The sequence below is a fragment of the Fragaria vesca genome, linkage group LG7 (assembly GCF_000184155.1).
Source record: "Fragaria vesca subsp. vesca linkage group LG7, FraVesHawaii_1.0, whole genome shotgun sequence".
NCBI lineage: Eukaryota > Viridiplantae > Streptophyta > Magnoliopsida > Rosales > Rosaceae > Fragaria > Fragaria vesca.
This window is the reverse complement of record NC_020497.1, coordinates 22,944,481-22,956,527: the sequence shown is the minus strand read 5'-3', so window position 1 is coordinate 22,956,527 and position 12,047 is coordinate 22,944,481. Positions and strand designations below refer to the sequence as shown.

The window sequence follows — 12,047 nt, the reverse complement described above, 5'->3', positions numbered from 1 at the left end:
AGGCCTTGTTTCTTCTTCCATGAGTTCCATCCCCATCTCAATTTCTTTAGCTGATAGCTCACTCCAAATCACCCAAAAGACTTCAACTTTTTGTTCTTCATTTCTCCAATTAGTCCTCTAATCTAATCATGAACAGACTTTCATACCAAAACTCCCCCAAAGTTTCAACCTTTATTGTTCTTGCTCAATTTCTTCAACTTCCCCCAAATATCATCCTCTTAAATTCGTGAAATTTGTTGCCCTTTTCATCTTGTTCTTGTTCAATTCTATCTGGGTTTCCTTCAAAACCCTCAGTTTCAAAGTTTCGCTGAGAAAATCAAGCAAGGTTTTGATGGAAGAAAATCAAAGGCAGAGTCTTGAACCCATGAACCCTACATTTTCCGGTCACCAATTTCCGGCGGCGGCGAAGAAAGAAGAGTTCGAAGAAGGGTCTCTGTCGATGGGTCTGATTCCGGTTCCGGCGTCGGCGAAACCGGTGGTGAAGCAGCGGTCGTCGACGAAGGACCGCCACACGAAGGTGGAGGGCCGCGGCCGGAGGGTTCGAATGCCGGCGGCCTGTGCGGCCCGGGTTTTCCAGCTGACCCGAGAATTGGGTCACAAGACCGACGGAGAAACCATCCGGTGGCTTCTCGAGCACGCCGAGCCGGCGATAATTGCAGCCACTGGTACCGGAACAGTCCCCGCTATCGCAGTCTCCGTCGGCGGCGCGCTGAAGATTCCGACGAGTTCGCTGGCGAATCCGAATGGAGAGGTCTCTGAGCTTCCCAGGAAGAAGAGGAGGCTACATTGCAATAGTGAATTTGTTGATGTGGAGGATTTGAGCTCGATTTCGAGTGGGTTGGCGCCGATGGCGACGGTTAATTACGGCGGCATTGGTGGTGGTGGTGGTGGGGGTTTGGTGCCTATGTGGCAATTCGGGGCCAATGTGCCGGCTGTGCCGTTTTTAATGTTCCCAAACTCTGGTTGGGCTATTCCTTCGGATTCAGTTTCGGGGCAGACGATGTTCAATCTGCAAGGGAGGCCAATGTCGAACTTCCCTGTCACAGCATTGCAATCTGGGGTTGAAGTTCATAGTTGTGGCGATGTGCAGGCCACTTCTGGTTCGATTTTGAGTGGTGGTGGGAGCTGTTCGACTAGTTTGGGAGTTAGTAATAGTAATGCGGTTACTAGTAGTGACACTAGTGCTACTACAGCTGCTCCGATGAGTCATACTCAGTTGCTAAGGGACTTGTCTTTGGATACTTTGGATAAGAGGGAGCTTCAGTTCTTGGGTGATCTGTGTGGAAATTCACAAGCTCAATACTCAAGGCCTTGAGTCATGGAGGGTTTAGGCCTTTTTTGTAATGCTGCACAGACTTCTCTGTTTTGGTTGATTTCGAAATTCACAAATGCCATATTCAAGGCCAGAGGTTTTTGACTCAATGAACTAAGGTTTTAGTGAATTAGTGGTGCAGGGTTTTAGGCTCTTTGGCCTTTTTGTAATGATGCAGGGAAACTGTTTAGTACTAATCCAAGTCCATTTAGTCTTTAGTCTTCATTGGTGCTTCTTCTGATTTTGGTTCATCTGTGCAGTTTTGAATAAAAACCTTTCTGATTTGCCAAAGCGAGTGGCACTGGCAAGCAAGCTCACTCATGTCGTGAATTGGGTGAAAGCGGTAATCCCAGCCCCATTCAAAGAAAACTTACCATACTAGGCAATGACAACTCAAGCATTCAAGAGATTAAATGTGATGAACGTATTTATAATCTGTGCTCGACGTACTGAAAAACTGAAAATCCTAAACTTACCGATTCCAAATGCAATGCACATTTGGCCTAAGCAACAAAAACAATGCACCACAATGTTCCACAGTCTCTCCTATTTTGTTGTCTCATATCTATTCTTGACATAACATTATACTAGTTGATTGTTTAGGCTCGTCAAACCTCTTTTCGACACACTTAATTTTCATTTTGCTTTTTTACAAATGAGTGTGGTTTTCCGGTTTGATAAATTATACATGTCACATGAGACACAATGCCTCAGAATGAAGAGAACGATTGAAAATGCATTTCACCTCATTCCACGAACCAAGTGGGACTTGATCAACCAAAAAACACCAAACAACATAGGACCCAAATACGACTTGCCATTTAGACTTGGTGCTCAAATTCAAAGCGGTACTGGGTGATTCAGAGTAAGCATAGTTTGATCAAAGTTCGCTACTTTTAAACTTCACTCAAAATGTGTATGTTACTCTGTAAATTCCCATTTCACCATTAGTGTCCAGTTTTGAAGTTCCCTCTCAAAATCTCAGCTTTCACCAACCCTCCAACTCCCTCAAAATGAAGACTTTATAGCTGACACAAGTAGTTCCATGCAGTCTCTGAAATGGGTTCTCTTGGATTTGCTTGCTCAATGCAAAACCATGACTTGTTTCAAGCAAATCCACGCAAAGATTGAAACTTCAGGCCTGGCTTGCAATGACTTGGTTGCCACCAATGTTGTCAAGTTCTTGGGAAAATCTGCAACCCATTTCGATTACGCTTGTGATTTTCTGAAGCAACTTGATTACCGTGTGAGCTCTTTTCCATTTAACATGTTGATCTCTAGCTATGGTAATGGTGAAAAGTCCAGGGAGGCGGTTTTGGTTTATAGAAGGATTGTTAGAGATGGGTTTGTGCCTGATATGTTTACTATTCCGGCGGTGTTGAAATGTTGTGTTAAGTTTTTGGGGAAAGGAGAAGGCAGACAGGTTCATGGTGTGGTTGTGAAGATGGGTTTTGCGTGTGATGTGTATGTTGAGAACTCGCTTGTGCATTTCTATAGTGTTTGTGGGGAGTGTGGTGATGCGAAGAAGGTGTTTGATGAAATGCGTGTGAGGGATGTGGTGTCTTGGACTGGTTTGGTTTCGGGGCATGTCAAGGCAGGGTTGTATGGTGAGGCTGTGGAGTTGTTCTTGAGGATGGATGTGAAGCCGAATGCGGCGAGTTTTGTTAGTGTGGTTGTGGCGTGTGGAAGGATGGGGTATTTGAATGTGGGGAAGGGTGTTCATGGATTGATTTTGAAGCATTCGTTGGGGATGGATTTGGTGGTGGGCAATGCTGTTGTGGATATGTATGTAAAGTGTGAGAGTCTGTGTGAGGCGAAGCGGGTTTTTGATGAGCTTCCGGAAAGAGACATTGTGTCTTGGACTAGCTTGATAAGTGGATACGTGCAATGTAAACGTCCGAGGGAGTCGCTGGATTTGTTTTGTGAGATGCAGAGTCTGGGAATACAGCCTGATAAGATTATACTATCCAGTGTGCTTTCAGCCTGTGCCAGTCTTGGGGCACTTGATTATGGTAGATGGGTGCATGAGTATATTGATCGTAAGGGTATCAAATGGGATGTGCATATTGGAACAGCTCTGATCGACATGTATGCTAAGTGCGGTTGTATAAATATGGCATTGCGTACTTTCAGTGAATTGCCGGGTGGGAATGTCTCTACTTGGAATGCATTGCTAGGCGGTTTAGCCATGCATGGTCATGGGGATGAGGCGCTCAAAAAGTTTGAAGAAATGACTAGGTCTGGCATCAGGCCAAATGCGGTTACTTTTCTAGCCGTCTTGACAGCTTGCTGCCATTCCGGTTTGATTGATGAAGGCCGCGGATACTTTAATGAGATGATTAGTCCACCTCATAGTCTGTCTCCAAGATTAGAACACTACGGATGCATGGTTGATCTGCTATGTAGAGCTGGACTCCTGGATGAAGCTCAGAAATTGATAAACACCATGCCTATGCAACCTGATGTGCTGATATTAGGAGCTCTTCTAAGTGCTTGCAAGGCCAAAGATGATGCTGAGCTCTCTCAAGAAATATTAGACCATCTCCTGCACCTTGAGTGGGAAGACAGTGGAGTTTATGTGCTTCTATCAAACATATTTGCTGCTAATAAAAGATGGGCTGATGCAACAAGAATAAGGAGGTTGATGAAGAAGAGAGGTATACAGAAGGCCCCCGGCTCAAGTGTCATAGAGGTGGACGGCAAGGCTCACGAGTTTCTAGTTGGGGATACTAGCCACCCTCAAAATGAGGATATACATGAGGTGTTGGACATCCTTGCTAACACCAGCTAATCTTAAAGGGATATTGGGCCATTTCCTGCATCTTTTTCTTCTATATCTTTACATTTAGGATGAGTATTATAATTGTAATTCTAACTGTAGCCTCAATTCAAATAATCATATTTTTCAAGAAGTATACTTGGGACATTAATTACTACAAATTCTTTGTTACAGTATCTCATCTAGTATATTCATTTCAAACACTAGCTAGCCTTCTTGTAAGTTAAAAGTGCTAATCCATTGGCATGAAGCACTGAAGCAGCATGGTTTACTTGCCATACTTGTCGTGGAAGGTCAATTGATCTAGACCAGCAGTTCAGTCAATCAGGCGTGCATTGAGAGATTGATTGTAGAGATTATCAGAAACAATGAAACATGGTACATTTGAGTGGAATGGTACACTACGTTAACGACATACTGATAACACTATAAGGAGTATATGCAGATCATCCTAGTGTTTAACTTTCATGTTCAGCACGATAATTGTAATCTGTGTTCATAGCTGGCCAAGAGAGGAATAACACCAGTAGGGGGGAGCTAACGAATCTGCATCCGTGCTCATTTTTATGACCAATGCTTGCTAACAAGTCAGTCATTGAATTGCTTCTGTAATCTCTAGGAATGCTTCCAACTCTGCTTGCCTTAAGTTTGACAATTTTTTTTATCATTGAATATTAATCCAATTTTCTTCACTTGAAATGCCATTCGTCTTTGCCTCCAGAACAACATTCTTATTCTCTCGTACAATTTCGAAGCAACAACAGTTCTTTTTACTTTAAATAATATTATAAATTTGTCTTTAAATGGCATTGTTCTCCATTCATGAAGAACATAAATTATTATTATTACTTTTTCAGAATGAAAGAGAATGTTGGAATGAGTAAGAAATCAATGAAGGATGAATCATCACAACTTATTTGATAAAAATTTCCCCAATTAAAATCTTTCAATAAAGAAAGAAAGAAAAAAAAGCAATACAATGGGCGTTGTTATGTCAGATCCTAGAACCAACAGACAACTGAAAGAAAGAAGGAAAAATACACAATATTACAGCTGAAACGTTGGCACAATCCAGATCGGTGGTTGCCTGCTCATCTTGGCTAGAGTTGAAACATATGTGGTGTCAATGGTTAGAAACCTTTTATTTTCGATATCATACACGCCAAAATCACGAGGACCATCAGCTCCCAAGACTTCTTCGTTACAATCACTATCATGGCTAAAGTATATGCAATTTGGTAGACATCCTCGGAACGCCGCCACGAAAAATGAAGAATTATCACCCACAAAGAGAGCAACATCACCTAAAGTATCTATCTCAGTCCACTTACGCTTATTGAAATTCAGTTTATATACTACAAATTTCGTTGTATGTCTCCCCCCCTCAAAATCCAGCAGCCTATGAACCAACAACAATCCTTTCTCCTTTGAACACACCAGATAATTCTTGGCCCAATAATTTGTTTGAAACTTGTTTGCAGCTAATTTTAGGCCAGAATGAAAACGAGTGTTGATCTCACAAGATAAAACTCTGTTACGAGATTGAACACCATATAACTTACCTTCAAGGAAAACAACTTCATCAAATCCACGACCACGGATGCGCCAGTCAACATAAGTCCAAGTTGAGTCTTTCCCAAGTCGAATAAAAGCCAACTGGTAAAAGGGCTCAGTTATGACCACAACAATGCACTCGTTTGCATTCAGTAATGGGTCTGCTGAAATTACAGCCTTGTGAACATAATAATCAAAATGATCTGACTTCCTAAAGTGCCACACTGGAGGAAGGTGGATGACTGAATTTTGTTTCTCTGTCCTCCCCCTAACCCTAAAGAATGGATTTACAAGGGTAACGGCAAAGTTATTCTCCACAAATATCAGCCATCCTTTTGAAGACCCACAAAACCGAGTATTAGGAACTCTAACTTCCAAATCGAGAAGCTTATTATCCATGACGTTGTATACCTTCCATGTATCTTCATTGTCAGTATTAATCAAGAGCATTGGAGGAGGATGACAACTTTGCCTTGTAGCAAATATGTTTTTATTATCCTTTGCTACCCAATACCATGGTTTACAGACAATACTAAACCGCAAATAATCTCCCAGTAACTCTAGCCTCCCTAAAACTGAATCCAAAAGGTTCTTTGGCAAATGTGACCAATCTGATAAACCAAAATAAAGGGAAAATATTAGAGAGATGATCACTGACCAGAGTTTTATCGAACAAATATATAACTAATGAATGTGAATTTCGTAGGAACCAAAACTATAAACCTTAATAATATAATTATTACCCAAAAACCCTCTCATGGAAGGAAAAAAGAATCAGACAAAACATAACGGCCTGCATAAAGGTAAACTACCCAAAAACAATCTAAACTAGAGAAGCAACTGGAAATCAAAACACTCGAGAACAGAAAATCTAAATGTAAGGATGAATATATATATTTATATATATATAGCAGCCGTATAGATCCTCAAGAACATGTTTTATCTGCAACATATAGAAGATATCGATCGACCAAAATAAAGACCTGAAAATTTGATAAGAAAAGAGATGTCGAACAAAAACGTACCTCGAGATGGATCCATATTTTGAAATCTCAAAAATTGAAAAGGGTTGTGCCCTAAAACTCTACTACGTCTTGCTCGAAGGTTCTTGCAGTCTTCAGTACGGCCGGCAGAGATGGAGTCAGGTTTAGCCGTTGAGATCCCAACTTTAGCTATTTATAGTAGGAACAGTTTTCTGCCAGAACTGGCTTCTGTTTCTTTTCCTGATTTGGGCCTGGTCTTATGTTGGGCTTTCATGCAAATAGTTTAATCTCTCCCCACTATTTATAGAAAAGGTTTTGACGTTTGTAGTATTACTATTCCCCACAATATGCATCCAGGAAATCCCTTGCCGTTACGGTTGGGCTAACATTCTCCTCCCTTATTGGCAAAGAAACGCACCGCACTAGACTTCTTGCCGGGATGTGGCTGCTTATTCTTGCTTCTAAGTGGACGTCTGCTCTTCTTTTTGCAACATCTTTCAACAAGCAGGTTCACCAAAGGTGAAAAGGGGAGACCCCAATTGCAGATTCAGTCAGCCCAGCGTTACCTGCCCTTAACCCAACAGAATCAGGCCCATCAGCTCTCCCAGAGGCCCACTTCATGGTCCAACCCAGCAAGAACCCTGATTTTTTTAAATTCAAGTTTCCCGCCGTGGAAATCGGACCAGCAGCCCCCATCTCTGACATCCCCTTCATTCCAACAGCCGGAATCACCTCGCCGTCCGACGAGGCATCACCAACGCCGCCTCTGACACAGGCATCTCCATTACCATCAATCAGGCTCACAATGGCCTCTTCCGGCAGTGGAGGAGCCACCGCCGCCATCTTCTCACCGGACTCGATTAATTGACGGCTAAAGTCAAAATTAAAAACCCTATCAGAAGGTGTCATAAACTAGTTGACTCGGAGTAAATGAGAAACTATCAAACTATGGTCTGGACTCAAACAGGTTATTATAGGAAAACTCAAAGCCAAATGAGCTTGCAAATGAGAAAACAAAGTTTTGAAAGAATGATATATCAATCATGGTGTGATATATCGTGTGATACATCAGCTTGCCACTCTTTCATTGCCAATATTAATTTTCAGGTAAGATAGAGTACTAAAAATCTCTAGACATCATTTTTTTTTTGGAATGGAATTGAAAGCAAACTAGATAGTTACATAAAAAATTAGTACATCAGAGAGTCATTGTGACACCTCCTCAACCCAAAATTCATTTCGTAGGGTTATATGTACAAATAACTCAATAGTAGAGGTGATAAAAACACCAAATAACCACCGAACCGAATCTCTCCAAAATTGGTCACCGAATAGCGTCCGTAGCTCTCCGGCGAGCGCAGCTATGTACATCAAGGAGGTAACCTTGGAAGGAATCAAGTCCAGAAAATCTTACAATCAAACGCGGACGGTGGTGCCGGGTTTCGACCCGTTTTTCAAAGCCATAACGGGGCTAAACGGGTCGGGTAAGTCCAACATCCTCGATTCGATTTGCTTCGTTCTGGGCATCACCAATTTACAGCAAGTCAGGGCCGCCAATCTGCAGGAGCTGGTGTATAAGCAAGGCCAGGCCGGAAGGCCACCATGTCAATCGTCTTCCACAATTCGGACCGGGCTCGCAGTCCTCTCGGGTATGAGGCCCATTCGTAACTCACCGTCACCCGGCAGGTGTGTCGTTTGTGGAATTTTGATTTTGAATTTTGGGGGTTTGAATATGAAAAGAAGCTGCCGGGACGAGAATGTATGAGACTAAAAAGGAAGCGGCTTTAAAAACTCTTGAGTTGATGAGATTAATAAGCTTCTTGACCATGAGATATTGCCTGCCTTGGACAAGTTCTGGAGACAAAGGACACAGTATATGCAATGGGCTAAATGGTAATGCTGACTTGGATCGGCTTAAAAGGTTTTGCATTGCTTATGAATATGTTCAAGCGGAGAGGATTAGAGACAGTGCAGTTTGTGAGGTGGAACAAGTGAAGGCCAAAATTTCTGAGGTTGACGATGATAAAGGAAATGGAGATACAAGTGTCCAAGTTGACTGCTGAAAAGGAGGCTAGTGTGGGTGGAGAAGTAAAAAATCTGTCCAACCAAGTAGATGCGCTTTCTCAAGTGATAGGAGCATAAAATGCGATGATTTTATAGTTTAAACTTTACATTTAACTTGGTTATTTTCCTTTAAAAAGATCATTTTAACTTTGTTATCTTCTTAGGTACTTTGTGGAGCAAGATAATGCAAATATGTGCTCAAGTGATGCAAGCAAGGCTTCCAATACGAAGTAAAGGTGTCAAGGATGGAGTTTGATCACTCACATGGTCAAAAATATCAAGGAAAGTCGATGGAATCACTGCACCAAAACAGAAGCTGTAAACATAAAAAGCTGAAAACTGGTTTCTGCTTATTTTCTCCGGTTTTCAAGGCCAATTTCCATGCGGTTCCTAGAATGTTTTCACCAAGGTGACTGCCCAGATTTGTAGAGGAGCATTTTTAGATCAATTTTGACCCAAGAATCATCCAAATAGGTGATGGAATCTGGGAGTTATGAAGCTCTAAAGTTGGACAGAAAATCAGCAGTTCCGGGAAAGCTGTGCAGCAGTCAAGTTCGAGGCAATGTTTGGGCTGGATTCCGAGAAGCTTTCTTGGGGGTTTTTGCGGGTGTTGAATTTGTGCCGAGGCGGTCTGTAAGCAGTGACAAGTCGGGGGTGAAATTGGATTCTTGCAAAGAGAGTGATATCTCGATTGTTTCGAGCCAGCCCTCAATGCCGGGGGAAGAAGATCTAGGGTAGGATGAGATTGAAGATATTGGAAGCAGTGATGAGAAGAAAGGGGAGGCTGTTGGGAGCATGAGCAGAGTCGATTTGCAGAAGAGGCTTAGTGCTGCAGAGGAAGAGGAGGATTTGAGCTGACTATCCAACTACTTATTCCATCATTTTCCAGTATTCTATCATAGGGGCTCTGACTATCCAACTACTTTATTCCATCATAGGAGGATATGTGGTAAATTATGATCTTCTGTATGGTTCTGCATATTTGTACTGACATTTTTCACTATATTTGTCATCCAGGTTACTAAAATAGTTCAAGTTATAACCTTTGATCTGTTAAACTCAAAAGAGGTATACTTCATTGCAGAGGCTTTTGTTACTATGAAGAAATTAAGACTGCTCCAAGTTTATGATAACGGCTCCATTAACTGTAAACATCTGATTGGAGAGTTCGAGTTTATTTCTCATGAGTTGAGGTGTCTCATCTGGCATAGGTACCCAGTAAAGTCTTTGCCATTCTATTTTAACCCTAAGAATCTTGTCGACCTTGACCTGCGTTTTAGTCGCCATGAACAATAATCATTTACATGTATTTCCCATCAATGAGAATTAGTGATTAGATGCCTCATGCCTTGTTTATTATTTAATGCATCTGCTTTCTTCATTGTTTCAACATGCGGCCTCTGAAATTTCGTAGAGGTTTTGTGTTGTAATTTCGCACATTCTTTAGGTAATCGAAAAAAAAAACATGCCCTGAAATACTTGACATCGATCCATCAATTTAAGTCACACTCAATATCTCAAGGAAGTCACATTACCAAACTTCTTAAACCATCACATTGAGTTCTTACAACTCACTTGTATATTCAGCTTACAACAATAACCTCTACTCAATCATTATATGGACAGGAAGAACGAATCACAGGACTTAAAAGCAGATCGACATGCAAGTATGGTGGTACCACTACAAATTCACCTAGCTAGACTGCTGTACTTGTATGATTTAGGAGTTCTTTCTCTCAATGGTCTAGCTAGTCATTTCTTCTTGTTCTTCTTGCCCTTCTTGCCTTGATTCCCCTTTTTCTTCTTGTTTCCATCACCTTCCCCTTCCTCTTGGTTCTTCGCCGCCTCTTTCAGCTGCTTTTGGAGTACCCTCAGCCTCTGCTCAAGCTTCATTGGACCTTTCTTCCTGAATTGGTCATGACCAGCATCACGAATGGTAGTGCAAGCTTCCTTTGTTGTAGCAGTGATGAAATGATCATCGTACATCTCCTTGGTAAGGAAAGCCTTCCTGCATGTAGTGCAGAAGATTTTTTCGACCTGCAAAAACAGCAACAACAACAACAATAACTAAACAATCAATACCATATATGTCTATAAGTAAAATGCATCAACCCATTCAAACATCAACCAAAAGAATCAGTACTGACTATAAGCAAATACGGGTTCCCTAAACAATCAGTACCATTGCACATAAGTAAATGCATCAACCTGCATTAACCTGAAAATATCACAGATGGTTTCGATTTCCCATGTAATATAGCTACTCAGTTTTTCCAGATTTTCAAATTGTGGTTTCATCTCAGTCTCATCATTTTACCCTCATTCCTGCCATTTGCTTCCTCAACCTATCACCCCCAATTTCAGTCATTAAATCCCTAAACAACAGTATCCCTATCCACCCCCAAAACCATGACCAACAGAGTATCACAAAGCAATCCAAACTATCTAACTAGTCATAAGTATTTTGGTTCCCTAACTTTTGCTAAATCCCTAACTTTTGGTTCACTCTCCTCACCATTTTCCCATCAGCCTATCACTCCCTCTGTCAGTCTACCATTCATCTCTAAGTCCCTCACTTTCGGCTCAATCTCTCCTCCCTGACATTTGGTTCACTATCCCCCTTAGCCTATCCCCTCTTCCTCGGCCTACTCCGCAAATAGCTCCTTCTCTCAGTCTCACCATTCATCTCAATCAACCACTTCCTTCTCTGCCCAAATCTTCAACCTATCCACCCCCCAAAACCATGACCAACAGAGTATCACAAAGCAATCCAAACTAGCTAAGTAGTCCTGCAACAAAACCCCTCAATTTCAATACACCCTAACTACTCCAATCATCAGAAACAACAGTCCCACACAAATACAATTGCACTCTCTAAGATCCAGTAACCCACTACCCACTCATTTTCCCAAAACATAACACATTCATTTTCCCAAAGTATCAAACCCAAAGAATCAGTAAGCGATGCTCATTCGCATATGAAAATGACAAAAATCGAAACGAAAGAACAGTTTTCACACAAATCGAAGATAAGGCAGTAATATACACACAGAACTAAACCATAAACTACTACTGGAATTTGATCGAACAGTTTTTTGCAGGGCCTACTCTGTTTTTCACAGAGTCTACAACTACACACCCAGATCTTACAGCCAACCATTTTCTCAAGAGTGAAGAGTCTAAAATACAAATAAGCATCCGATTCCCTTCGAAATCGGAATCACATTGCTTAACCTAAGTTTCTCAAGAATCAAGAATCAAGATTAGGTTGAAATTTTACCTCAAGCTGCTCCCTGTTGTTCACCATCTTCTGAGCTCAGCAACACACGATCTCACCTCTTCCTCTCTCTCTCTC

General features: G+C 41.6%; 3 protein-coding genes across 3 annotated transcripts; 2 read left to right on the top strand and 1 right to left on the bottom strand.

The window, feature by feature from the left end:
* Positions 1-364: 364 nt before the first annotated feature.
* Positions 365-1,315, top strand: LOC101301345 (transcription factor TCP19-like). The gene has a single exon (XM_004309190.1). The coding sequence runs from the start codon at positions 365-367 to the stop codon at positions 1,313-1,315; it is 951 nt and encodes a 316-aa protein (XP_004309238.1).
* A 965-nt stretch (positions 1,316-2,280) lies between these two features.
* Positions 2,281-4,103, top strand: LOC101301057 (pentatricopeptide repeat-containing protein At4g38010-like). Its single transcript, XM_004309189.1, has one exon. It carries the CDS (start codon positions 2,358-2,360, stop codon positions 4,101-4,103), a length of 1,746 nt encoding a protein of 581 aa, XP_004309237.1. The 5' UTR covers positions 2,281-2,357.
* Positions 4,104-5,138: 1,035 nt separating this feature from the next.
* Positions 5,139-7,471, bottom strand: LOC101300774 (F-box protein At2g17036-like). Its single transcript, XM_004309188.1, has 2 exons — positions 7,195-7,471; positions 5,139-6,256 (listed from the first exon to the last, which is right to left on the bottom strand). The coding sequence occupies exons 1-2, from the start codon at positions 7,469-7,471 to the stop codon at positions 5,139-5,141; spliced, it is 1,395 nt and encodes a 464-aa protein (XP_004309236.1).
* Between the last annotated feature and the right edge of the window lie 4,576 nt (positions 7,472-12,047).